At 51.5% G+C, this 26,656-nt stretch overlaps 10 protein-coding genes across 10 annotated transcripts; 4 read left to right on the top strand and 6 right to left on the bottom strand.

Annotated features, from left to right (window-relative positions):
- Positions 1–95: 95 nt before the first annotated feature.
- COCVIDRAFT_88720 (hypothetical protein) lies at positions 96–1,351 on the top strand (the record flags this gene model as incomplete). The annotated part of the gene is made up of 2 exons (XM_014705175.1): positions 96–429; positions 486–1,351. The coding sequence occupies 2 exons, from the start codon at positions 96–98 to the stop codon at positions 1,349–1,351; spliced, it is 1,200 nt and encodes a 399-aa protein (XP_014560661.1).
- Positions 1,352–1,447: 96 nt separating this feature from the next.
- COCVIDRAFT_23221 (hypothetical protein) lies at positions 1,448–3,174 on the bottom strand (the record flags this gene model as incomplete). The annotated part of the gene is made up of 3 exons (XM_014705106.1): positions 1,448–2,721; positions 2,772–2,948; positions 2,997–3,174. 3 exons carry the CDS (start codon positions 3,172–3,174, stop codon positions 1,448–1,450), a joined length of 1,629 nt encoding a protein of 542 aa, XP_014560592.1.
- Positions 3,175–4,500: 1,326 nt separating this feature from the next.
- COCVIDRAFT_88675 (hypothetical protein) lies at positions 4,501–6,414 on the bottom strand (the record flags this gene model as incomplete). The annotated part of the gene is made up of 2 exons (XM_014705174.1): positions 4,501–6,165; positions 6,229–6,414. 2 exons carry the CDS (start codon positions 6,412–6,414, stop codon positions 4,501–4,503), a joined length of 1,851 nt encoding a protein of 616 aa, XP_014560660.1.
- Positions 6,415–7,470: 1,056 nt separating this feature from the next.
- Positions 7,471–8,206, bottom strand: COCVIDRAFT_12640 (hypothetical protein; the record flags this gene model as incomplete). Its single annotated transcript, XM_014705084.1, has 2 exons — positions 7,471–8,042; positions 8,098–8,206. 2 exons carry the CDS (start codon positions 8,204–8,206, stop codon positions 7,471–7,473), a joined length of 681 nt encoding a protein of 226 aa, XP_014560570.1.
- A 1,348-nt stretch (positions 8,207–9,554) lies between these two features.
- COCVIDRAFT_88901 (glycoside hydrolase family 18 protein) lies at positions 9,555–10,983 on the bottom strand (the record flags this gene model as incomplete). Its single annotated transcript, XM_014705173.1, has 2 exons — positions 9,555–10,337; positions 10,399–10,983. 2 exons carry the CDS (start codon positions 10,981–10,983, stop codon positions 9,555–9,557), a joined length of 1,368 nt encoding a protein of 455 aa, XP_014560659.1.
- A 3,510-nt stretch (positions 10,984–14,493) lies between these two features.
- On the top strand, positions 14,494–14,862 carry COCVIDRAFT_88810 (hypothetical protein; the record flags this gene model as incomplete). The annotated part of the gene is made up of 1 exon (XM_014705172.1): positions 14,494–14,862. A coding segment is annotated over one exon (369 nt), but the record flags the coding sequence as incomplete, so codon positions are not given.
- Positions 14,863–17,135: 2,273 nt separating this feature from the next.
- COCVIDRAFT_88515 (glycoside hydrolase family 28 protein) lies at positions 17,136–18,287 on the top strand (the record flags this gene model as incomplete). Its single annotated transcript, XM_014705171.1, has 2 exons — positions 17,136–17,519; positions 17,577–18,287. 2 exons carry the CDS (start codon positions 17,136–17,138, stop codon positions 18,285–18,287), a joined length of 1,095 nt encoding a protein of 364 aa, XP_014560657.1.
- Positions 18,288–18,735: 448 nt separating this feature from the next.
- COCVIDRAFT_88845 (glycoside hydrolase family 36 protein) lies at positions 18,736–23,108 on the bottom strand (the record flags this gene model as incomplete). Its single annotated transcript, XM_014705170.1, has 3 exons — positions 18,736–20,284; positions 20,331–20,943; positions 22,133–23,108. 3 exons carry the CDS (start codon positions 23,106–23,108, stop codon positions 18,736–18,738), a joined length of 3,138 nt encoding a protein of 1,045 aa, XP_014560656.1.
- A 515-nt stretch (positions 23,109–23,623) lies between these two features.
- Positions 23,624–25,439, bottom strand: COCVIDRAFT_23214 (hypothetical protein; the record flags this gene model as incomplete). The annotated part of the gene is made up of 3 exons (XM_014705105.1): positions 23,624–25,114; positions 25,166–25,300; positions 25,374–25,439. The coding sequence occupies 3 exons, from the start codon at positions 25,437–25,439 to the stop codon at positions 23,624–23,626; spliced, it is 1,692 nt and encodes a 563-aa protein (XP_014560591.1).
- A 263-nt stretch (positions 25,440–25,702) lies between these two features.
- COCVIDRAFT_12634 (hypothetical protein) lies at positions 25,703–26,529 on the top strand (the record flags this gene model as incomplete). Its single annotated transcript, XM_014705083.1, has 3 exons — positions 25,703–25,829; positions 26,133–26,231; positions 26,366–26,529. 3 exons carry the CDS (start codon positions 25,703–25,705, stop codon positions 26,527–26,529), a joined length of 390 nt encoding a protein of 129 aa, XP_014560569.1.
- Between the last annotated feature and the right edge of the window lie 127 nt (positions 26,530–26,656).

Genomic DNA, 26,656 nt, shown 5'->3' with positions numbered 1-26,656 from the left:
CTTCCCCGCTGTATATCTAAGCAGCACCGCATACATTCTCTGACTCAAATAAACATGTCCCCAAACTACTCGTCTCCTTTTCCTCACCCCCAATCATGGCGTCCACACAAATCCATCCCTCCTTGACGCGTTCAAACGTCGAAGCCGCTCATGCTCTCATCAAACCCCACATCCATGATACCCCCGTGCTCACCAACACCACGCTGAGCAATCTTGCCTCGACACCCCAGACAGCCGAAGCACTGAAAGGAACACAATGGGAAGGTCAAGAACCCGCCCATCCAAAAATCAGTTTGTTCTTCAAATGCGAAAACTTCCAACGCATCGGCGCATTCAAAGTCCGCGGCGCCTTCCACGCCGTTACGCGCCTGATTGAGAAAGAAGGCATAGACGAAGTACGCAAAAAAGGAGTAGTAACACATAGTAGCGGTACATCTTCTTCTTTCCCAATACCGATTCCCCAATCTAATTTTTTCTATTCACAGGAAACCACGCGCAAGCCCTCGCCCTCGCCGCCCGCACCTTCTCCATCCCCGCCCACATCGTCATGCCCACCATCTCGACACCCTCGAAAATCGCAGGCACAAAAGCTCAAAACGCAACTGTCCACTTCTCAGGCTCCACAAGCACCGAGCGCGAGGCCGTCGTCGCTACCGTAATCAAAGATACAGGCGCCACCCTTATCCCGCCGTATGATGACCCGAATATTATCCTCGGTCAAGGCACCTTGGCACTTGAACTCCAGGACCAAGCTACCAAGCTCATCGCTCAGTCATCTTCCGGAAGCAAAAAACTCGATGCGGTCATCGCACCTTGTGGCGGCGGCGGCATGCTCAGCGGCATCGCAACCGCACTCCATGGCACGGGCATCCGCGTATTCGGCGCGGAACCGAGTTTCCAGGGCGGCGACGATGCGCGCAGGGGTGTTGCGGCCGGCGAGCGCGTTACATCCGTCAAGACGCTTACGATTGCAGATGGCTTGCGTACGCCGCTCGGCGAGCACAACTGGAGTGTTGTTTCGAAACCAGAGTATGTGGCGGGATTGTTTGCCGTGACCGAGGACCAGATTAAGAAGGCGATGCGGCTGGTGCTTGAGAGGATGAAGTGTTTTGTGGAGCCCTCTGCGGTCGTGGGACTGGCGGTTGTGCTGTTTAATGAGGAGTTTAGGGGGTTGGTGGCTAGGGAGGCTGGGGAGGAGGGGTGGAATGTTGGTGTTGTGTTTAGTGGGGGGAATACGACGGTGGAGGCTATTAGCAAGATATTTGCCGAAGTGCCAGAGGTAGTGAAGCAAAGGCAGGAAGGAGTGCTGGGCTTGGACGGGAAGAAGGAAGTTGAGAATGTGGCGGGATGATTTGCATGTGTTGTTTTCATTATCTTACATATCGACATTACTACGTTACTACACCTCCCTTCAATTCCCTATAGAGAAACGAAGTCGGAAGTTCACTCAAAGCCACCTCTTAAACTCCCTCATGACACCCACACTCGTCCCATTATTCTGCACACTCTTCGGCAGCGTCGTAAAACTCTCCCTACTCGTCAAACTCTCGACCCTACCCAGCAAAAACTCCAACTGCCTATACGCGCTGCTGGGCTGATACTGCGGCACCATATGTCCACTAAGCGCCTGCTGCACATACGTAAGCTTGCGCTCTGTAATCGTCTTGCCCATCAATCCCTTTGCGCTCAAACTCGTCTGGCTCAAATCGGTGTGGTATGGGACGTAGAAATCGTCAGTAGGGGGGTTCTGGAAGCCTTGAAGGCCGCCCCACGTCATGTTCTGGATGGCCATGAGCGTGCCGTTATGCAGCAGGACGTAGTCGAGTTCGCCGTGGGCGATGATGGTGCGGTCGAGGGCGTCGATGATGCGGGGGATGACTTCCCAGGATGAGGGTGGGGAGGTGTCGGTGTCGAGGACGCCGTTGGAGCACTCGGCCCAGGGCTGGATGGGCGCGTTGATGGCGGCTTGGACGTCGCTGCGGTTGAAGTAGATTTCTGTGCGGGGAGGCAGATAGTCGAAGGAGCCGGGGAAGCCGAGGGGATCCCAGAGGAGAGGGCAGGTGGTTGCGATTGCGTAGACGTCGAAGCAGGGGTTTGTGTAGAAGACGGCGTCGAAGATGTCTTGCCAGAGGGAACAGCCTGGTGTGTCGGAGTTGTTGGCTGGGGTGGGAAACTTGCTCGTAGGAGGGAATGTGAGGTATTTCTCCATGTAATCGGTGTAACCGCAGGCGTCGGCGCGGGCGTGGATGTCGTCCATGAAGCTTTGGTTGAAGTTGAAGAGACCGGCCCATTGGTCGACGTAGGGGACTGCGGGGATGTCGGTGAGGAGACCATCCTCAGCTACGCTGGGATCGTAAAACATGACACCCTTGACGTCGTAGTATGTCGAGTCGTTCTTGCTCAGCATGGCGTCGGCGATGTAGGGAACGTAGCGGCCGGCGTATGACTCGCCAGTAATGTACACTTTGCGGTTCTGCAGACCGAAAGTGTCGACAAAGTTCTTGAAGAAACCGAGGAACTCCTCGGCAGTCTCCTCTTGACTAGTAGCAGTGGGCTTTCCCTGGGAGAAGCCAGTGCCGACGGGCTGCTCGACCCAGACCATGTTGGTGAGGTTCGCCCAGTTCCATGGGTTGTAGACGGGTCCTGGACCGCTGCCGTATTGCCACGAGATAGGACCGTTTTCCTGGAGAAATCCTTCAAGAGAAGAGCAACCGGGGCCGCCTGGATCGTTTGTTAGAGGTAGTTTGTGATAGTACTCGGGCTTGGCTTACCGTTCAACCAGATGGTGATTTCGTCACTAGCATCTGGGTTCTCCGAAGGAAAGAACCAAAAGTAGAGCTCACGAGACTCATTGGCAGCTTTGCTAATAGGAAGAAGACCAGCATAAGACTCGCCAATATCGAAGTAGACTTCGGGAATGGCTCCTGCAGTGCCATTGACAGCAAAGGCTACATGATGTTAGCTGATTTCATTCATCTTTTTTCTTGTGTATGTACCCTTGGAAGCCTCAGTGTTTATGATCTGAGCAGCCTGACGCTTGTGAGGGTGCACATTCTGCATCGGGATACCGACGCGAGGGCGAGGAAATTCCACCTTCCTGCCAACGGAACGAGCGCTCCGAGCGGAGACACTGGCTGCGAGGCCGCACACGGCAATGACTGAAAGAAGCTGCATGGTGACTTGCTTCGGTGTTGAGGCGCCGGGGATTGAGTGTTAGTCACGTCCGAGGTGCGACGATCAATGGCCGTGAAAGAGACAAAGCAGTGGGCGCGCAGTCTTCTTCAAGTAGCGGGCGCAGCGCGCGAGACTGACATCATTCATGCCTATCCTGGATATAACGCGGCACATATCTGCCTGTATCCCAATAGGTATGAGCGATAGTAGGTTAAGAAAAAAACTGGAGCCCAGCTCTATACCTGGTTAGGAAGGCGAGGGCATCATGGCAAGTTACGGCTCACTCTGCTCATTACTTGACTAACAATCAACACGCGTGACTGGCCGTTTGCAAAAGTGCTCGCCAACATCTACTGAACTCTATTTTTTTCATCCAGCATAACGACCAGAACTTCTAGAAGGTTTCATAATGTCCCTACGTCTTGCTCAGGCACCGGTGGAAGTATCGAGTGTTAGTACGCGTGTGATAAACCGCGCAAACAAAACGATGGATCAAACTAAGTAAGTAGCACGACAAAAAGCTTCTCCAAGCCCCGCCACGACAACCAAGCAATGCCATGCCCACTCGTATCTCCCGGATAGCCAAAACGGGCGACGGGGCTTCTTTGGTTGTGTGTGTGTAAAAAGACGGGCGACTCTTATCTCTCTCGTTAAAGCCGAAGTGCGGTGCAGTGCCACAGCCTGTCCAATGCGCAGACCCGCTGCAAATTGTTATAGGTCGTCACACATGATGATTGGAGGGAAGGTAGACCGCGTCTTTTTTTCAGTTCGGATTTGGCCGCGTCGACGTCGGGGATCAAGCACCGTAGCGAATGCTTGTGTTGCTTAGGTAGAAACAAGGTGCGGGCCGTGTTAACTGCATAAGGCAGCTCGTTAAGGTTTCGGCGGTGGCGATTAGTAGCGCCGAGTTATAGCTGCAGCCGTTGCGAAAATGTCGCACGAGGCTTGCGGAGGTTGGGGATGAACGGTATGGTCGTGTGGTCTACGTCTTGTTACGGTAGACAACTGCCGCATGTGGCTTTCGCGTGCGCGCGTCTGGCATGTGGCGGAGTTGGGATAGTTGGAGCAAGTAAGCCACAATCATGGTTATAATAAAGTTTATACGTAATACTACTGTATTATGCTGAGGTGCATTCATTAGAATGGTTGCTCTCTGCACAGAACATCAGTTCGTTGGTTTAGAGAGTTTTGGACTTTGAGAATCTTTAAAGCCATCATAGGATTAATATTCATGAGTGTCTGTTCTACCTAGGGTTCGTTCCTATCCTGCGATTCATGAAGCCTCATAAAGTCGCTCAGCATTCACATTCCACACAAAAACATCTTCTAAGCCTGACCACCGAGGCCACCACGACGGATGCGACGCTCGCCATACTTGGGCGCCGTGACAAGGGTGAGCAACTGCTTGAAATCAGGTGTACCATAGCCCGTCACGGGATCCCATCCTTCGGTGGCATTCCAAGAAGCATATGGCACACGTGGTGCTTGGAGCCCTGAGTAGATGGATCTCCCTGTGCATCCTGTCGAGCCTCCAGCAACGATATCGGTCAAGCCCTGGTAGCCTTGCTCGTAGATCCATGGATTCAAGAAGCCGAGCGACGACATACCCGCAGCTTTGCGAGCATTGTTTAAGAGTGCGACTACGGATGCGAAGACAGGAGCTGAAGCGCTCGTTCCTCCAACCGAAATCAACCTGCCCTTGTCAAATACCTGGAAGCCTTGGCCCTGAGCAGCAACATCGGGAAACCCGCGTCCTTGGGGGTTGTAAAGCCCGTTCCAGCGGTCCCCAAGCTTCTCAAGATATTCGGAAACGGCTTTCTCTTGGTAAGCAGGTCGAGGCCATAGGTCGGAAAAACCGCCCGAAGAGAAGCTGACAGCCTTTTCAGGCTCAACACCAACTGTGCCGCCAACTGAAGTGACGTAAGGGCAGGAAGCAGGGAAGATGGGCAAGAAACGTGTCGTGTTCTTTCCATCGTTTGTTTGGCATGCAGAGCCAGGGCCGGTGTCACCACTGGAGAAGATGACGGACACACCACGAGCACCTAACTGACCGATCAAATTGCACACCTTCTTTGCATATTCGGCGGGTACACTCTGCTCGCTCTCGCCGTAAGATGTGGTCAGCACTTCGGGGAGTTCATCGTCTTCGAGATCATTAAGATATGTAAAGTAATCCAGATATGGCTCATTGGCGTTGTCGTCCTGAGTAGGCTGGTCTAGATCAGGAATCAGGATGCCGCGGCCGGGAACAGTGAAGTAACGAGTTTCAATGTCGGGCGCAACAAGACCTGCTGTGTACTGAATGTCGAGATTGGCTTCAACACTGTCAGCTGTCGAGTTCTGGTCAAAAGGTCCTGCGTTGACAGATGTAACCTGGAACGTGGAACCAGCTGCCTTGGGTTGGAAAGTGCTTATAAATTGCTTCAGGTCGTCAAACCGAGCATACTGCTCCAGGAAGCCGCTAACTCCAATGGTGACATCGGCATCGCTGGCAACATAGTCTTTGAAGTTGTAGAGGTTGGCGAGGCAATCAGGAGTGATTTTCCTGTTACACGTCGCATTGACAACAAGCGCTGAAAATGGGACCTCCTCTTGACTAAAGACTTGGCTACGCTCCGGCTGGATCTGGCCGAAGCGCGTCGTAGGCTGGATGATGTCGATGTCATCTCGAATGTGCTTCGGCACCGAGTAGTCTAGAGAGCGGATCTTCTTGATATCGGCTCGGGCCTCGTTCTGATAGGTCTTAAATGTGGTGCCCATCATTTGCTCGGCACGCTTAACCGGAGCATAGAAGCTGATCCACTCGCCATCGTTCTGGATGTCTCTCGCCTCAACTCCAGACTCTTGTAGCCAGTTGAGGATGTTTGAAGTTGACTCGGCTCGCGGCTTGATGAGGTCCTTGAGTTCGTGTCGCTTCAAGTGCTGTCCGTAGCGAGGGTGATTGGGAGAGGAAACCTCCATGAGCGTCCTCTCAAACAGTTCGTTATCCGCCTACAATGTTCAGTAAAAAAGCATTACAAGATTTAAGCATGTGTCGCAAAAGCAATTACTCACCGAGCGGACCGCGATGCGGAATCGCAGCTTCTGGTCTGGATCGGGGGCGCCCACTTGACTCCAACCCTCAGGAACGCCATGAAGTCGCTCGACAACTTCACCCTCAACATGTGAAGTAGTTGAAGCGGAAACGGCGCTGCCATGGGTAACAGCCAGCAGGCCGGTAAGGAGGGTGTTATACTTCATGCTGCAGGATAGACAGGAGAACAGAGACAGGTGATACAAGACAGCAACAGCGTCTCAAGGACCTCACACACACCTTCTCCGTTGATGCAGGAGTCAACAATGTGGTGAAGAAGGCGCGTTTGCACGAAGCAAGGCAAATAGTTATACCCTCAGGTGCCAAGGCTCGAGATACGTAGTTGACCAGGCGATCTTCCCAACCCGCCCCAATCATTAACATGGTCCATATGCAGTCCCAAGTCCGGATCAAAACGATGGGTCTCCGCCTCTTGGCCAAGATAAATAGATAGCCAAGCACATTGGCTTGGTTGGATGAGTCTCGCGGATTGGTGGGTCTTGAAACAAGCCCCTCGGATCCTGATAGACAGCTGCCTTAATCGTGACAAGGCGAACTCCACAACTGTATTGTGATCCACACCACCAGCCCCATACCAGCCCAAGCATCTTCTTCTGAGTGCGACTGAGATGGACCAGCATGTTACACACATTACACACACAACGGATAGCTATGTATGTACTAGTATGCAGCACTGTCACATACTACGGGTCGAGTTGCACATGTGTCGACGCTGGATGAGGATACTGTAAGGGCCTGCATGTTGCTGCTCGATCATATCGGTATAGCAGCACATATAGCCACCCCTGTGCATATCGCTAGTGGCTTAGGGCTGCTCAACGCTTACAAAAGGCTGGGTGTGCTTGGTGTTGTGTGCCAAAAGCTTGACGCGGTAGCTTAGCCGTGTGGCGTTGGGGAGCTTGGGTGGATCAATGGCCCATCTTCACCTTCCTAAAAGCAATACTGCATCCCGAACATGTCGCATGAGACACAGTCGCCGCCCATCAATCGGCGCGTCATAGAGCAGGGAGCTAGTGTACGGGTAACCTTCTAAACCATGTCGAGACGAATTTCATCGCGGATTGTGAAAAAGAGTGGTTTGTAGGTTGCCTTGGTAGCAGTACAGCATTGCTTGAGGAAATGGTCAACAATTCTCTATCTCACTCTAGTACTACGAACTTCCTGGTAAGGCAGTCGCTCAAGCTGTTTGCTATACACGCCCGTCATTGCCTTCCTTCGAACCCGTTCTCCAAGATGGCGATAAGATCGTCGAGCCGTTTGACGACAAGATCCGTATGCTCGTGCTCGGCGAGATGGTTGTTCACGTCGTTGACCAGTAAAACAGTCGCGGCTCCTGCACGATGGCCCGCCGTCATGTCGTCGATGGAATCTCCTACCATGATCAAACTGTTTCCCCCATCTTCGTGCATCCAGTCCTTGGCAATGTGCAGAATGCCAGCAGGGTCAGGCTTGGGTGGTCTAAACTCGCGTGTCACAATAGGGCTGAACTTGGACTTTGGCAGAAATGTGGTGAGGAGATGAGCAACCGGAGCATCGAAATTGCGCGTGCAGATTCCCTTTTTGACGCCCCGCGAGTCGAGGTACTCCATCAACTCAACGAGACCGGCTTGTGGTTGTTGCGACTTCATTGCAGTCCGCTCAATGTTTCGGATCTTCTCCTGTGCCTCTTCTTGTTCGCTCTCGGGGAGTGAGTACACGTGATCCAGGATATCAGTCGGCTTCTCGATGCCGAGGGCGGCACGCATCTCTGCAAACATGTAGTTCTGCGGCAGACCTGTCGTGCATTAGTATATTATCATCCCACCTGCGAGGACAAGAGGATTGTTTACATAGTGTCCCGTCGACATCGAATACGATACCCTTCAACTCTGGTCTCTGGTCCCCCTCCTTCCTCTTTGCTGGATCTAGTGGGGCAAACTGCCGGGGTCGCTGAGCCATTGTATTAACTGATCTCGATGCACGAAAGCGGGGGCTGGTAGTGATGCTAGTACTGCGCAGAGACCTGGCCGAAAATCCTCGATGACTGGCGTGCCGAGCAATGAGAGCATTCATGATGTTGATGGTGGCCGCCGAGCGCGATGGGTGTTCTCGGAGGTGGGTCCGGGATGAGCCGCACCAGCTTCGCCCTTGCAGCTCTGATTTCTGATTTCACCCCGGCATAACGTAATCTTACAGCACCTGGTCTGCTGCATAATTTCCTGCCCGTCTTTCCCTCCCCGCCTGAACAAACCACCCCAGCACCCTTGTCATCATCATCAATGCATTTAGCCTGAACTCATCTCTCGCCCCGTACCCACTCTACACAGCCATGAATCGTGTCGCATCGCATCGCGCGTCCTCTTCGCTAAGAACATGCTATCTTTTTGCTGCCTTACTGATTGTCTGCTTACGACCGCAATCAGCCCGAACAGGTCCGGCCGATGGGCTCTCATGGTGCAATGCCATTTCACCGCCTCGTTTTCGTGTGATAAGTCGAGTACTCTTGTTGGTACCTGCTCGAGTCAATTGCTCGCATCGAGACAGGTTCCAGCTGGTGTGCTAACCCAGCAGATGGATTCCATGAAGCGAGTTGGCCAGACTGTTGACTCTGCTGACAATCTTTGCAGTTGAGAATGGAAGATATATCGTTGCTATTCTCAGGAGTCCTCAAAGCTCAGTGCATCCATACGAAGTCACTGATCGCGTCTCCTTTTCCATGTTCAGCCCAATCTGGCGCGATTGCCAGCAAGTCATCGACCCCAAAATGAGACATGAATTTTGATACTCTACGCAACCGCACATTGACTCCAATTACCCGCCAACATCTCGTATTCAATCCACACACCAAATTACCAACACCCAGGGCAGCATACCCACTAGCCTTGCCTTCCTCCCCCCGGACCCCACTCCAACACCCTTCTCGCCTCTTTTACTTTTTATAGTAGAATTCCTGTTCATCAGCAAGGCACTGCGGTGCTTACGGCGGACCAACTCGATGACGTGCATCTTCGAGCGCGGGAAAACAATCGATGCTCGGGCGTGCGACAAGGGGAGAAAAGTCTATCCGGCATGCCAAAAATTTGGGTGCTTACTGTGACAAAAGGGTGTACCCGCGTGAACGTCATCATCGATCTACATGTCTACATATATTGAGACATCACTGTAGATGCGAAGACAAGAGAGAGTATGTGAAAATGTAACGCAAAACGTATATTCTATGATTTCAATTGGGTATATTGTATATCTCATCTCTACTCTACTCCCTTCGCATCACCACACTTAGCTACCAAGCCCCGCGCATACACACTTAAGCCTGAGTAACGTTGACATTGCGGACATTGACATACTTGCTCTGAGGGAAGTACAGCAAGTTCTCAGTAAGCTTGAACGCACTCTCACCACCAAGCGCCTGAACAACAGTGCGAACAAGCGACTTGGGGTCCGTAACGGGACGGTCGCCAGACGCCTCCCACCACCAAGCACCACCAAGCTGCTGCGCCTTGATGTACTGCGTCTTCCACTGAGCAACCTGAGGAGTATCGAAGCTGACAAGATCACGAGTCTTGCGGTTGTACGTCCATGACGCACCGACCTCCTGCGAAACATATGCGGTACCGGAGTTGTTCAGCGGGAGAACCTTGTAGTCATAGTTGCCCGCCTGCCAGCTTCCCGGCATGCTACCGTTGAACTTGACGCCCATGCCGTCGCCAAAGGGGTTGGGATCCATGACGTTTGCGAAGGCCTGGCCGTACAGTGGCATGCCGAGCTGGATCTTGCTGGAGCTCGAGACCTTGCTCTTGTAGTACTGGATTGCGCGGTCGGTGTTGAACGGGGTGAACTTCTTGTTCTTGGCGTCCCAGCCGTCGGTGGAGCGCGGGTTCTTCTTGCTGGGCCAGAGGTTGGTGCTGTGGCCGGTGAAGTTGGAGAAGCCGGGGCCTTGGTAGTCGAAAGCCATGAGGTTCCAGTTGTCGACATAAGGGTCCATTTCCGCAATAGGGAAGATTTCGTAGTTTTGGGCGCCGGCGGGTGAGGAGATGCTGATGATGAAGTGGTAGTTGTTGGCGTGGGCGGCGGAGTAGGTGTCGAAGACCTGAGGTTGGAATGTTAGAATGTTTGTTCATCATAGGTTAGAGGACATATATCAAACTTACACTGCGGCAGCGCTTGACGACATCAGCGAACCTGGCGCTGGCATCCAAGTCTTCGGGGTACTCGTAGTCGATGTCGATACCGTCGAGACCAAGGTCCTTGACGAGCTCGAGGGAGCTGTCACAGAATTTTTGGCGGCCGGCCTCGGTAGAGAAGGCAGGCTTAAAGTTGGCCCTATAGCTCCAGCCACCAACGGAGAGAGTGACCCTCAGATGGCGGTTTTGCTGCTTGAGCTTGAATAGGGCACCGAAGTTACCAAGCAGAGTGGCGTTTCCGGCAACATCACCGGGGTAGGGGATCTGGATGTCCGCCCACTCGTCACTGAGCACGACTTCACCGGTGACGTTGTTCACGTTGGCAAAAGCATAGTTGACCTTGGTCAGTTGCTTGGCGGGAAGGTCGGTGACCTTGTAATTGCGAGCGTAGATGCCCCAGTTGGTGAAGAAGGTACCGGTTTGGTATCCCTGGGTGCTACCACTACCATAGCTGCTGGAAGAGTAGTGGGCGTGCTGGTGGCCCCAGAGACCCGGTGCTGCCTGGGCGAGCGAAGAGAGGGAGAAGAGAGTGGCGGCGTCGGTGAAACGCATCTTTAAAGACAGGACAGGCTGGTAGCCAAAGTAAATGAATGTGATTAATTAACTTAAAGAGAGTGTTAACTCGCAGTGCGATGCGTGTGAGTGAGAAAAGCCATGTTCCGTGTAGACATCGATTCCATTTAAACAATTCCTTGCATCTAATCTCATGGCGTTTCGTCGGTGTCCAAGCCCCCAAGGGCTGTTCCAAGCATTACGAATGCTATCTTCCTGTGTCCGTTCCCATCCCCCCTTGGAGAAAAGAATAAAGGCCCGAAAACCTGGGGGGGACCGGGAATGTCTGCAGTGTCTGAGCGCAGAGTTTATTTCCTTAGTGTGTAGATTTTCGGCGCTTTGAAGCCTCGCCGTTTCAGGTACCAGGAGCCGCGATTTCACCATCGCTCCTCCTCCGATTTCCATTGGGTGCGCCCCCCTAGAACAACGTCCGTTGTGCATAGCAAAAGTCGGACCTACTATGTTCAAAAATACGTGTGCTCACGTAGCCAGGCGGGATCAGGTATCCCGAACGTCTTGTCGATGTCAACGCTCCGAGGCGCGGGTCGAATCCCAAGGCTGTTTGTTAGCTTTTGCTTAGCATCATCCTTGCTGGACCTTGCTCAAATCATCTTAAGCAGCAGTGCTCACGCGGTTATGCATTTCTCCTAATCCAAAGGCTTCCATTTCCCTCGTCTCTTGCGACGATCAACCGTTGTAGAGGCGCAATCAATCTAACACGGACTGGTCGAATACCTCACTCGCGCCACTGTCGCAAGATTTCCATGTATGCGAAATGTTAACCCGAGTTTGGTAGTGACCTTTTCTTTAGGATCAGTACGCGTCCTGTTCGAATGTCATCACCAGCTGTTGGTGTTGCTGGAATGTGCTGGTGCAATCTTTGCGCTGACACTGCCTGTTCCCTTTTTTCCTGGTGTATACTTCTGCCCAACTTAACATCCTAGACTCCCTCAAATGCATGGTTGTGTTGGGTTGCCCATTTAAGTACTATCGCCACACGCTGCTCCCCAAAGTGTCGATCAGTTGTGCTCCGAGCGGTTCCGGATCCGCAACCGTTGGTTGACAATGTTTCTGTTGGCCTTGTAGGGCTGATTGTGGCTGGCAACGACTGCGAACCACCCGTGTCGCCTGTTTCGCAACGTGGGCAACTCCGAATGTGCAGTTTACTATTCAAGCTAGGCAATGCAGCTTATGGCGCTAGTACCTTGGAGAATGGGTATCGTGAGACGCCGCCTAGATCATGGCTTTGTCCTATTCAAGCTACAAAAATAGCTATCGTACAGGCTCATCCTCAATGCAGTGAACGCGACAAGGAAATTCGAGTAGTAGTTGGCCAAGTCCAAGGGCCATTGGCGTGAGGCACGCGCTTGGCCTCCTGTCAGCAGCCGTCTCACCAAAGACGGGTGGTCCTGACAGCGGTCGAATCACTGGCGCGTCCATCCATGACAGGTCCACAGGACTCTGCGTTTCACGCCCCTTGAATAGCGCTCAAGCACAGCAAGGAAATGCTTGAAACAGTTGGTTCAGGTGTTTCTTCGTTCTCCACTAAGAGTCTACGAAGACTACCAGACTCTAGAAACAACCCACTTTACAATGCTACCTCTATGTATACATACCTTGTCGCGGTTACTCCCTTCCTCACAGACCATGATCGAGAGAACGATTTGATACTAGGATTGGAATGCAAAGGGTCTTGGTGAGGCCCGACGCTTCGGGGGCGCATCCCCGGGCTATTCAGCAAGGTTCCGTTTCTTCCGAATGTGCCGCTGCTCAGACAGGGGCATATATTGCACAGCGAACGCAAGCTGTCAGAACTATAAACTTCCTGTAAATAGAGTTCAAAGGGGGAAACAGTCAACCACTCAGTTTGGCCGACGTGCGACAGCTGCGACATACGCGACATCATCTTGACAACAGCAGCAATTCGTTGGCTACATTGACCATCTTGCTTCCAAAACATTTTTTTTGCCTTTTTGCTCCGTCGAGAATATTGGCCGAGAGGCTTCGGTAGTTGAGAATGTCAATCGAGTGGACGAGCTACCCGCCCGGCAGTTAAGACTGCGATGATCAGTTGGCGATGAACCTGAAGCAGACTGGGAACCATAATGCCGTTAGTTTTCCATGCTTTGGGATTGAGTTCACTTGATTCGTTCGAACCGATAAGATGGGACCGAAATCGCAGTAGCCAAACGATGAGCAAGGAGTAAGAAGTAGGTCTAAGCGGATTTGATTGGAACTTAGCATTGAAATCACGTGATGTCCCGGATAGCTATGAAGGGGGCACAAGGCATGGCCACGTGACTGGTCGAATTAACATTTGGACGGTTACATGCAGTGAGTCATGTGATTCAACTAGCACCCTATCAAGAACAGTTCTGAAGAAAGGTTGCCTAAGATATGTATCAGTCAAGAAGAATCAAGTTTCGGCTTCGCGAACGGCCAGTCAAGAACAAGGTATACATTCACCCAGACTCAATTTATCGTTTACAAACATGATCTAAGGAAGTAACAGAAAGAGGCAATGCTCTTCCTGGACATGGCGTGGTTGCATGTGTTTATGGCTCACAACATATCAGCTTGAAATTACCCACGATGTGCTGAGTGTGAGACGTTAAAAGGTAATCAGGCACGGGTAGAGTGTAAAAATAGGAATATGAGCTTAACGGTCTGTATTCAACAGAGACGAACAGCTGCCGAGCTAAGGTAGTGTTTACAGTGCTTATATCTATCGTGATAAGTCAGGTATGACTAAGACGAGCCAGAAAGGGGTAGAGTAGCCTAAGGTGGTTCAAGATGGCTCTTAAGGGGTCAGATGAGGCTAGGCTCTGACACTGAGACTCTAGAGTTGCGCTTTATTTCAGTGCACACCAGGCAGACACCATACTGTTGCCAGATGGAATTTCCACATAGGCTACAGGATAATGAGCACGCCTGCAAAAAGTGAAGGCAGCTACAATCGAACGAGGTCAATGTTGTTTCCTTGTCAAGCTCACTGCAGAAAGTCTTTCCTTCCAGTTTCGCAAGCCATCTGAGACGATCAAGCAGTCATTATCAATCCATTGGCCCAACACTCCGAGACGAACATGTTTGCACCACCGTCTTTTCGTCCACCAGGCTTCCTCTCGCTACATATATCGGTAGCTTGGAGGGGTGGCGCAGTGAGTTTTCTTCCGGATACCAGAATTCTTTTACAACAATGCTAAGAAATTCGCAAGATCGAGAGTTTAAATCTCTCTCCTCCAAAAACTAAAAGCAACTCTAAGATTGGGAGAGCAGATTCTGAAGACCGTTTCTGCATTTAAATCAAATTTTCCTTGAACCTTTGATTTGCATGAAGGGGTTTTACGTTGTAGTGCCCAAGAAGCTTTCTTAACTTTTTCTCCTTGTTTGACCACTGCACAGAATTCTGAGCCCAAATAACTGTATCTAGCCACAACAGAGAAAAACCGCGTAGTCAACACAATTACTATCATCGGTAGCTTATTGCAGACATCCATCATTCGTGCCAACATAAGTAGTCACCGGAAATGGATGACATCGTACAACGCGACATCATTACCTCACCCTGAGGCCCCGGAGAACACTTCAAAGGACAATTGTGGATTGTACAGAGAGGGTAATGAGGGCAGGCTGCTCAATGAAATCCGGATAACTGTGGTATGGGGAACGCCCAAGGGTAGAATAAAAGGGTCTTCTGGGAGGCATATGGTGTTTCTGGCCGATGAGATGAAACCTCAGCTACTTGTAAGCTTGTGTGCTCATGAGCAGGATCCTGGTGACTCGCATATGGTCATCATATCTTGGTTGTCTTACCTAATAGAGTTGTACACATTAGTATTAGCCAATGATTTCTCAGGGTTCGAGCGAGGGTCTCGCTGACGCTTATCCAAATCCTTTTACTCTAGCCACAAAGTTAATTTTTTGATATCCGGTTCCCGCAGGTTGGGGTGTGGCCTGCCATTCTTTTCTGAGATAATTGATCTGATACGCTATGTAGCAAACAGACAAAAAAGTCAAGTCAGTCATATGACTCACGTTGTGCGTTCCTGTACTACGATAGCGAGGATCCATTCACCGTACGTCATAGCATTAGCTTTGATTTCCACATCAACAACGAAGACCTCGAGCTTTCGCGTACATCTTCTCGGTAGGATTCTTGTTGAAGCTTATCCTTGACTAATTGATGGCCCAATTTCCCGTCTCGGATTACGCCATTCACTTTCATAACTTACTGTTCGACACAGCACTACCAAAAGCAATCCTGGAGAAGCTTTCCAACATAATCATGCCGATGCAAGAGATCAAGTTGAGAAGTCTCCAAATCTCATACTGGGAACAATTCGAACAGGATATGACAGGAGAACTGGAGGATATGCTTCCGTATAGTTCAGGGGTGATGAGCGGCACTGATTTGATGGCTGAATACCCTTCACTTGCTGGGTTCCGAAAGCAGATAGTTCACAAAGTATGTTTGGAATTGCTAGCTACTTCCAGTACGATATTGTTCCCCCAATCGTCAATCGAGGAGACTATGGAAAATGTGCGCCATCTGACCCGTGGCTTTCCCCAGAGAACTGATCTCTAAGCGCATCAGGCATTACAAATCAGCTCTTATGTGTGATCCGTACACGTACGACGACCTGTTGTCAACTTGCAAAACATAGAGTCTTGTTAGAGCTCCAAATGCGATTTACCTCAAGCTTATTAGTGTCGGATTTGTCCACGAATCGTCTTGTCTTTACTCGATGTCTGCACCAGCCCCTGCTTTTGGAAGGGTGATCGACAGGTCTAAGGAACATGATCCCCCATGGCTACTCCGCTTCTACGAGACTGATTTGAGGATATACGGAGTCCGTTGTCTTCATCTATTCTGGTGTGCCTATTGGCCCCTGAGTTACCTGGATGCATCTAAAGATGGACCATTCATGCTGTGGTTATTTTCCGATGCGGGAGTAATTGCGCGAATGAAAGCGAAGGTGGGTGTATTACTAGCGGAGCTACTGCTAGTACGGAACTGGGTCGCGTGCTGCTTATTCGCCGATAGTTTTGAACTACAATACACTCTTTTTAGTCCGAAATGTCGACCCATTTTTTTGAACAGTGTCACAGTATGTAGTTCAGCACCGACTGTACATGTCGAAGATCAAATTTGTCAAAGTGGGAGCATTTGATGCTGTGATGTCTAATATGCCGAAGAACGCACCAACCGACAGTCGGGCCGCGTGGCACGCCGCTTTGGATGGCGCTAATGGGTTTCAATTTAAACACATATTAACAAATGCGAGAATTAGGCACTACAAGAGTGAGCGATATATTCTTGACCATAGAAATAGGCAATGCCATCGAAGTTGTAACGCAATGATCCTTACCAGAGTTTCGGTAACTCCTGTAAGCCGCTTTGTCGGGATGTGTGATGACATCGGCTTAAGCTTCTCAGGGCCCGAGACCCTCAGCGGCCCCTCTCACACTCCCTCCCCCCTTCATATAGATTAAGCTAGTTGTTCCATCAATCGGTCGTACTCGGCAGTGTAAACACGCAACCCGTGTTCGGCATCCACGTGCCAACTAGGGCGCTACGCCACAGCAGCGCCACGCTTCTGTATCCCGTTTTTGACCAAAACATGTTTCACCATGCCGCTGTAATTTCGTTTCAGCATGGGTCGGCACACCCATTGCCGGTTTGTTTTGCAAATCTGAGATGAGATATTGTAAGCTCCGCCGAACGGCTCGCAGCGCTGATGGCTGACACAGTGCAAAGGATAAATACTAAGATACGTCCAAAGACCCAAATCTTCCAGAATACGAAGATACAATCTACGAGCGTTCCGCAACGCGGAGAAATCGATCAGGTGGATCCTCCAATGCTTGTCATTCCGGTTCTTTACTACTCATGTCCATCCAAAACGTGGCCTAGCGCAGTGTCAAGCATTGCCTAGAGCGACAAGCCTCCGAGATTCTAGAGCTAGAGTTAGCTTAACACGACCTGTGGGGAAGCCAGTCTCCACTGCTCCCTCATGTTTGGGGCCCTTGTATAAGTACTGTAGCGTTGCCTCCTTATTTCCAGTATCAATTAACACATTCCTTCCCTTATTCTTTTGATTCTATAGCTACATATTCAGTTCTGAGTTCTGCTTTTTCCCACATCTAGCAAAATGGTCGCATATGCTCTTACTTCGATGCTTCTGAGCGCTGGTGCGCTCGTTGCTGCCGCCCCATCAGGCCTTGATGCCCGCGATGGCTGCACTTTCACCGATGCTGCGACTGCTATCAAGAACAAGGCCTCTTGCAGCAACATTGTCATCAGCGGCATGACAGTTCCTGCTGGTACCACCCTGGACCTCACGGGCTTGAAGTCTGGTACCACCGTCACCTTCCAGGGCACAACGACCTTTGGATACAAGGAGTGGGAAGGTCCTCTCATCTCCGTCTCCGGAACTAACATCAAAGTGGTGGGTGCCTCCGGCCACACTATTGATGCCGCTGGTCAGAAGTGGTGGGACGGAAAGGGATCCAACGGCGGCAAGACCAAGCCTAAGGTAAGCGATGAGTTCACTGAAAGTTAATCTGAACTGTAGTCTGACTAACCAATCCAGTTCTTCTACGCTCACTCCCTGACTACATCCTCAATCAGCGGACTCAACATCAAGAACACTCCCGTCCAGGCCTTCTCCATCAACGGTGCCACCGGCTTGACTCTTGACCGCATCACCATCGACAACTCTGCAGGCGACTCAGCCGGCGGCCACAACACCGACGCCTTCGACATTGGCAGCTCCAGCGGCATCACCATCTCCAACGCCAACATCAAGAACCAAGACGACTGCGTCGCCATCAACTCCGGCAGCGACATCCACGTCACAAACTGCCAGTGCTCCGGCGGCCACGGCGTCTCCATCGGCTCCGTTGGCGGCCGCAAGGACAACACCGTCAAGGGCGTCGTCGTCAGCGGCACCACCATCGCCAACTCGGACAACGGCGTCCGCATCAAGACCATCTCCGGCGCCACCGGCTCCGTCTCCGACATCACCTACGAAAACATCACCCTCAAGAACATCGCCAAGTACGGCATCGTCATCGAGCAGGACTACCTCAACGGCGGCCCAACTGGCAAGCCCACCACTGGCGTCCCCATCACCGGTGTTACGCTCAAGAACGTTGCCGGTAGCGTTACTGGATCCGGTACCGAGATCTACGTCCTTTGCGGAAAGGGAAGCTGCTCCGGCTGGAACTGGTCCGGTGTCAGCATTACCGGTGGAAAGAAGAGCTCCAGCTGCCTTAATGTTCCTTCTGGCGCTTCTTGCTAAGCGGCCAAGGCAACTTTTCTTGGGAGAGAGAAAAAGCGACTAAGGTGTTCGGTCAGAGGCCGATGCCAACTACCCCTTAATTCTTCTTGTATATCTTCGTTTTATATATATATATATCTGAATGGCATAGAGTGCCTGGCTCAACTTTTCTTTTTGCTTCTCATGCTTGATGTGATATATCTGTGCTTCTGTCTTATCCTTGTTTGATCTGCATAGTTGATCTGCATAGTTGTAGTCTTCTAGTGCGTACCATGTCAAACTTTATCACTCCTATATAAGCAGCAACTATGCATTTAGTCTCACCACCAGTCCCACTAGCGCACCGTTGTTTAAACGATAAAGCATACGCTTACTCCACACATAGCAAAACAACACGCAGCCATACGATCCATTATATCCACATTCATTAACACGTAAATACATCCGTTCCTCCACCACTCCCCATATATCACACCCTCTCCAACCAAATCAACTTACTCTGATAATCCATCGGGTCCCACCTCACATTAATACCCCCATTCATATACGTCGCCCCACTATACGTCCCATTATCCAAATCATTCTTATACCTCGCCTTGGGATCCAGACCCTGCAGCCTAACGGGGGGAGCAGCGGGTTTAATCTTCATAGTCTGTTGGAACGCAAAGACGATGCTCTTCGCGCCATCCGGGCTCACAAACTGTACTGCGGGCCAATTCGACTGTGCGGGGTGTGCGAGGCGGTAGAAGTCACCGGAAATGACGATGGGGTTTACCTCTTTTGCGGCGGCCATGATGGCGGGGACGGCGGAGGCTTCTTCGGCGGAGAGCTCCGAAGGGTTGAGTTCAAGGCCGAAGGAGCCGCACATCATGGCTACGTGACCGCGGTATTCGAAGCTGATGTTGCGGTTGGTGAGGTGGTTGGGGACGGCGGAGATGTGGCAGCCCATTGCCGAGGGCGGGTACACGAGGGATGTGCCCATTTGGATAGTGAGACGGTCAGAACTGTCTGTGTTGTCTGAGGTCCAGGATTGAGGCCAGTAGTGGAGGAGACCTGGGTCGAAGCGGCCGCCGCCTGAGGCGCAGCCTTCGAAGAGGACATCGGGGTAGCTGGTGGTGAGGTTGTCGATGACGCGGTAGAGGCCGAGAATGTATTTGTAGTCGTCGGATGGGTGCGACATCTCGTGAATTCCGCGGTTGTTATCCCACTTGACGTAGGTAATGTTTCCTGAGTCGAGGATGTTGGAAACGGCGTTGATGATGAAGTCTTGTACTTCTGGCAGTCCGACATTCAGAACTAGTTGGTTGCGCGTTAGACTTCTTTGGTGCTTTCCAGCAGACAAGACCCAGTCAGGATGCTCGTGGTACAGTGTCGAGTTGGGGTTGACCATTTCTGGTTCAACCCAGATACCAAACTGCATGGGCTTTGACTCGTTCAGTACCTTGTAGTCAGTTACTTGGCCAACATATGGACCGAGACCGTTGGGGAACTTGGCCGGGTTGGGTGTCCAGTCACCAAGACCGAGTGAGTCGTTGTTACGCGGGTAGTTGGTGCCAAACCAACCATCATCCATAACGAAGAGTTCGATACCGAGCTGTTCTGCTTCACCAGCAAGACTGACGAGTGAAGTCTCGTTGATATCAAATTGCAGACCTTCCCATGAGTTGAGCAGAATTGGCCGCGTCTGGTTCGTAAATTTCGAACGGGAGAGATGGTTACGGTAGAGGTCGTGGAAAGACCGCGACATGCCTCCTACACCTTCTGACGAGTAGACACCAACGGCCTCGGGAGACTGAAAAGTTTCACCCGGTCCAACAGGAATGCTTGCATGGATTGGGTTGAGGCCCATAAGCACACGTACGTAACCATTGGAGAAGCGCTGAGCTGTCGCGGCGAAGCTGCCAGTCCAAATCAAGCTAAATCCCCATGCCTCTCCAGTCGATTCAGTGGTAGTGGGTGATACAAGTGAGAAGAAAGGATTGTGCAGATGCGATGCGTATCCAGCAGTGCTCCGGAATCTACCCTTGATTAGCCATAGTTCTGAATTATTTAGAAAATACTTACGTGGTCTCGCCGTAGTCAATCGGTCTTCGTACTGTCTGGAACTCATGAGACCAATCGCCATGAGGCTCAATCATTTCCAACTCGACATTGGGAAAGTCGGTACTGAAGCTCGCTGCCCTCTCAATCGAGATATTTGCAGTTCCATTGTTTGTAATGGTAAAGCTACGTGCAATAGCGTTGTACTTTGGGAAAATCGAGTACAAAAGTGCGGCCGAAACATCAGACACATTATCGTACAGATGTACAGTCACGGTAGTGACATCGCCAGCTTCTCCATACGTCGCTGGAAGCCCTGGTAACGAAGGTTTGCCCTGCGAAATGTCGTGAGATTGGTACCGGAGAGCCGTTACAGTGTCGCCATCCGCATGCTGAATATGGATAGCAGGCAAGCGAAAGTCGCCACGACCAATATCAGGAAACTCGCGACGAGCATTGCCGACTCCAGCAACCCATCCGCTAGAGGAGATGCGAGCAGGAGGCGTGAAATCCGTTGCCGGACCACCAAAATGATCTGATCTGAGATCTCCAGACTGTGTATCCACATGGAAAAGGTACGACATGCCATCCGCCGTCAGCGTAAAGTTCGTTCCACTCGCCGTAACAGCTATCATTCCTCTCAATTAGTCCATATCTCAATCAAGTTCAAGTTGCACAAAAAACCTACCATCCTGTCCAACAACAGCGTGGACCAATAGGCCCAACACACAAACACCCTTGAAACCCAACATGGCGAGATCAAGCTCGATGCAAACAACAGTACATTAATACAAGAAGAAAAAAACTTTGGACGAACAAAAAACTTGCTACCATTATATATACATATTTCCCCCAACCCACCTCGCCAGACCGACCGACCGATCGCTCACATCCCGAGATCGTCCCCCCTCACCTAACTCCCAAAAGAACCCGCACCTTCACCATCCGTGAGGGGGAAGGAAAGTGGGGGAAACGGGGGGCAATCCTGGGGGTTAGCAGCAAGCAAGCAACTTCGTCCGCGAACCCCCCCATCAGGCCAAAAAAACGAGGCGGAGAATTAACGGAGAACACAGTGATTGGCAGACAGGTGCTTGCAGCATTGCAGCCAATGGTGCGTGTGCGGGTGCTCTACCACGTTGGGCATTTGGAACGAAAAAAAATGGGAACGGCGGGCGCCGACGTTTGAAAGTGGAGATTCATGGCGTCATGGGTTAAATAACTCGTGCGTTTTTTGGGGGGGGGGCTCTTTTCCCGTGTACAGGTACTAATGCTAGTGAGGGGGGTTCGGGTATGTACTTGGTACTCCCTACTTTGTGCGTGCGCATTCGATAGTGGAGGAAAGTGCGGGGGACCCCCGCTTGCGATGATGGGATTGGATGCTTCGGGAGAATGTTAAGCATGTTAGGTTCTCCCGAGGAGTAGTAGGACCAGAGGGTTGCAGGGATGTTTACACATCGTATGATGCACGCAGAGGAATTTTTTGTTGCAAATCAGGAAAGAAGAAAAAAAGACGCGCGGAGTGAAGCGGAAAGGGCTTTCGGTAGTGGAGGATTGAGATCTTGGTTGCATCGGGGTTCATCGGTGCTGATCCCTGTGGAGACGATCGAATCTCATGTTAGGATGGAAGGAATAGTGCAAAGGTAAAACGAGATCAGAATGGTGGTACATGGAATTAAACAATACTACGCCTGTTATGCCTCTACTCGATACATCCTACTCATCATCGTAATGCAAGCTATGCGATTCCGCGCGTTCAACCTTCATGATTAAAAGACTGAAAATGCCGTGTAATCCACCCGATGATCCATCCCCCATTCATCATACACCGGGCATGCCCAACCACGCCCTTGCCTGCGGGACACCTCTTGGAAGAAAGTACACGGTCCACAGCCCCGCAAATGCCACAAGAAGTCCCGTGAACTTCTCAAACCAAGTGTGGAAGTAAGCCGCGGTCATGAGCAGCATCCACCACATCAACGCCGCAACGCCGAGAGCAAACTTGACGCCCCGAGCAGTAGCCTCGCCCTCAGTCTTGGCTAGGTCCTTTTCCACGGCCACACTCGCGACCTTTCCATCAGGTAGGGTAATCAACCTGCCGTCCCTGAGCCCCTCAACGCGCGTCAATGCAGGGAGAAACTCGAGCCATAGCAGCGAAGACCCAAGGATGAGCAAAAAGACATGGCCCGAGATGTCGTGACCACCCTTCCACGTGCCCCCCACCGCCTTGCACGTTGCAGCCGTGATGTATTCCCTCGGGGTACTCATATCATCTCTCGCGTCGTCATTCCTCAGCAGCTCGCACTGGCCGCCCGTAAATCTGAACCCGCGATCAATAAGCGGCGGGCCAAAGAACCACTGTGTTAAGAAGTACCACCACATGGTAACAAGACTATATCTCAAGAATGCTCTCAATCTCCTCGTGCTTGCACCCTGTCCAAAACTGGGGTGGAAGACGACAAAAACGGCGAATGCGAGCGTGGTCCAGAGCCAACCTACTTTGACAAAGTACACGTTGAAGACGTTCTTCTTTTGCGCAAAGTACGAGGGCGCAAACTCGGCTGGGTGCGACTGTAGGCTTGCCGAGTAGGGCGCATTGCGCGTCGAGGGCGAGAGCGTGCTGAATACGCTGCCGAGCAGGAGGGTAAGCGGGTAGATGGCGATGAGTTGGGCCTCGAGGCGCGTAGGGAGGAACGGCGAGCGACGAGCAGACGAGGTCGGGAGGCGCATGGTACCAGCAGGCGTCTCAGCTGTAGTAGGAGTACCGTTGCTTTCAGCGGATAGAGGTTTGCGTTGTGTTGCCATTGTTGTGCGGCAGGTAGATATGTATGATGCTCGGCGAGAGCTGATGGGCTCTATAAAGGGATGATGGCGTCTTTGGGATGGAAAAGTAGGAGATGGATCTGACTGCTACAGCGTTCCCATGTGCAATCGCAGCGTCCAATGGAACAGGTTCTGGTGAATAGGGAGAAGACGAGTGTCCAGAAAGTGGGCGAGCTCTCATCTGTCAAGCGAACCCAGCAACAATGACGTTACGTCGATTTTGGCGGCTGAGCCACGCGCGCTAGCATGTGGCGCGGGCACTAGTCTGTTTTTGGTCAGCCGTGTGCCAGGCACCACCACGTTGTTCAGCAAGATGCCAGATTGACGACTGGCTACTGAATCTTATAACACAGAAATCACGCAAGAATCTCACTTCTCATGCGATTGTTTTTTTGAAATGGAACTTGGCGTAAGAATTAATTTTTCTTCATCTACGACTTGTACTTTTGCTTTCCTATGAGAATGCTCTTAACACATCCATTACTCCGTACATCTTGCTACAGCCTGGGCGGCAACACCGTAGGCACCGGCGGGCGACTCGTCGTACGTGGCAACTCAGGTACCGCGAGCGTAGGCAAGCAAGCACACGCACTGCTAACCCTTGCCACAGTATCATTACCAGCACACGCAGTCCTTGCAAAGTCCGGCACAGCCGTCTCATCTTCAATCTGCCTCTGCGTAAAGTTGCCACAGAACTCTTGACTCTCCTGCAACCTTCCCTCGACATTTGCTGTGCGCATGCCGCTCAGGCAGCCGTCGACAGAGCAGACTTTGGGCTTCTCGCATTCCTTGCTGGTCATTTTGACGACAAAGGAGCCACGCTCGATGGTGTGCACGAAGATGAAGCCCGATTTGAAGTAGGGGTATGAGGACCAGGAGCCGAGGAAAGCAACAGTGCCGCCGCCCTCGTTCTCGTCGTCTTCGGGGTAGATGTCGAAGAAACCGGCCTCGCAGATACCGCCGCCAGTGGGGTCCGAGGTGATGGAGTTGATGTCCAAGACGTTGAGTCCATTGCCGTAGTTGGATTGGTAGAGGTAGTTGTCTACAACGTATTGGTTGTGGTCGATACTTCGGCGCTTGCCCTCGTAGTTACCCGAGTAGAAGGGATTCTCCAAGTCGCGGATGTCGAAGATGTGAGTAGTGGGCAGACCCTGTGTCATAGGTCCTACCTTTGCGTCGCGCTCATCAAATTCGTCGTCGAGGAAGAGGTACTCTTGCCACGTGACGTTGTTGACCGCGCTCTGGTGGACGTACTCGGCACCCGGGTACGACGTCCGCGAGATGATCGTCGTCGTGTTACCCGTCTTATTTGTAACATCATAAATTGTAAGCGTATCTTCATTGCTCGCGTAGCAAATGTCGCGGCCGTAGTATCTGGTGTCTGGACCACGGTATACCAGGCATTCTGCGTCGTGTACATACCCGTCACCACTTGCACATCCGGGGCTGGTGGGGTTGGACGGGTCGGTCATGTCGATGAAAATGAGACCTCCACGGCAGGGAAGGTTTCCACGGACACGGATAGTCTCGTTACCGCCGACGGAGCCAACGGCAACTGCGTAGTTGAGTTCGGGGTTGACGACAATGTTGTGTGTCCTGCCTACGGGCAAGTCATTCCACTTCGTGCCCAGCCCCCAATGACCGGTAAGATCCTGTTGGGTAAAGTTCTTGGGTTCGCTGCCATCCAAGTCTAGCAGCTTCTTCATGTCGAAGATTTGCACTCCGTGCTTGATGGCCTCACTGCCAATCACTGCGTAGTCGTTCATGACGCGGATCTCGCGCCAACGTGATCCAATGGCGTCGTACTGCGGCAGCCGTCCGAGGTAAACCATCTTGCCCTCTCTGGTGATTTCCGCAAAGGCCGTTCCATCGAATTGGCCAATGGCGACAAACTCACGTCCATCTTCAGATGTCCAGCCCCACGACGAGGAACCTTGACCCTGGCTACTTCCAAGAAGGTGGTGTGGCAGGAAGTGATAAAGATCAATCTGGTCCGTGTTAGCTACATAGCCATATTGTTTAGAAATAGGAGAACTAACGTTATGGCACTTGAAGGTATTGTTGTAGTTTCCCGGAATTGCAGCCGCAAAACCATCCACACATGGCGTGTAGCCCAACTCAGGATACCTGGAGCTGTCCATTTGGCCCGAGGCAAGTTCAGCATCCCACTGGGCCTAGATTATAACGTTAGCCACGAAAGCCAATTCTCAAACAGACACAAAAAGAAAGAAAACAATATCAACATACCACCTTCATCTCCATAATCATATGGTGCACAGTACCGTCGTCATACTCAGCAGCGGTACCAAGCATTGCCGCCCTGCTCACGGCAGCAGAGCCAAGCACCGACAACAAGGGCAACAAAACCATGATTACTACCACAAGAGCCTCAACTTCTAGAAGGACAAGAAAAAGCCCGCAGTAGAACTCGCTGCTCTTCCCAAGAACCAGGTAACACACTCACATCATATATATATACGCTACTAATACATTTCCCACTATCCCCCAACCGCCTAGAAAGCCGTCCCCCACCTCATCATCATCCTTGGTCCGACTCAACACCGCCCGTTCGCAACATGACAAGCAAACTGAGCCTATCAGTACATGGCAGGCTAACCTCTACATCTACACCCATCATCCAGGTTAAGAAGGTCGTTAGATACGTAGGCTTGGGTTCCAAGAAAGCCCAAGTGACGGGGGTGTGTAAGTACGGGGTGCGGAAAACCCGGTCTTGTGGTAAAGAAAACAAGAAGGGCTTGCTGACTGCGAGCTGGCTCAAAGTAAAAAGCCGGTACTTCACGCTTGGCGGTTGCGAATTCTCCACTTTGGACTGCGCTGCTAATGGCGGTGCTTGTGCTTGGCGAATGATAACCCAGAAGAGTAGTCTGACTTGGCGGATGGTGTAATTGCTAGGCATCGGTCTTGGAAATACCGCGAGGTTTCTTCTACCCCGCCCTGCTGCAGCATCTTCCTGTCCGCTTTACGCCTACATGCAGTGTCTTGCAGTCACTGGTCCTCGACTACTCGAGCTTCGTCCAAGGATAGTCGTGGTCATTGGATGCTCGGCTATTCGCTCGGCAAACTGCAGAGCAAATGCGCAATACGGTTAGTAGCGTTCTGCGGTTTCTGCCTGGAAGAAGAGGCGAGGTGCCCCGTTTGAATTGGTCCGCCGTTTCTTACAATTGGAATCAAATGTGCCGTTGATATGCGTGTATTGATTTACTACTCTAATAAGGCAGCTGGTTATCATCTTACGAGACGAATTGAGGCAATGTGCCTCTTCAACTTCTACCCCCTCTCCCCGAATACCCTTGCGAAAAAAAGAAACTCTCTGTTGAAGGGACTAGCAACCGCGAGTCCGTATATTCATCCTTCTACTCTGTTTAGTCAAACGCCGCCCTAGATTGGAAAAATAAAATTATGGAACCAACAAAACAAAAGTAACACTAGAGCGAATTGTACAGGTCGCAATCGAAGTGAACACCGGAGTTGCAACGTTGAGCAGCGAGGCTCTGCCCTCACCCTCCACC

Source organism: Bipolaris victoriae (genome assembly GCF_000527765.1).
Source record: "Bipolaris victoriae FI3 unplaced genomic scaffold scaffold_10, whole genome shotgun sequence".
In the NCBI taxonomy this organism is placed as follows: domain Eukaryota; kingdom Fungi; phylum Ascomycota; class Dothideomycetes; order Pleosporales; family Pleosporaceae; genus Bipolaris; species Bipolaris victoriae.
This window is presented reverse-complemented; position numbering and strand designations above follow the sequence as displayed.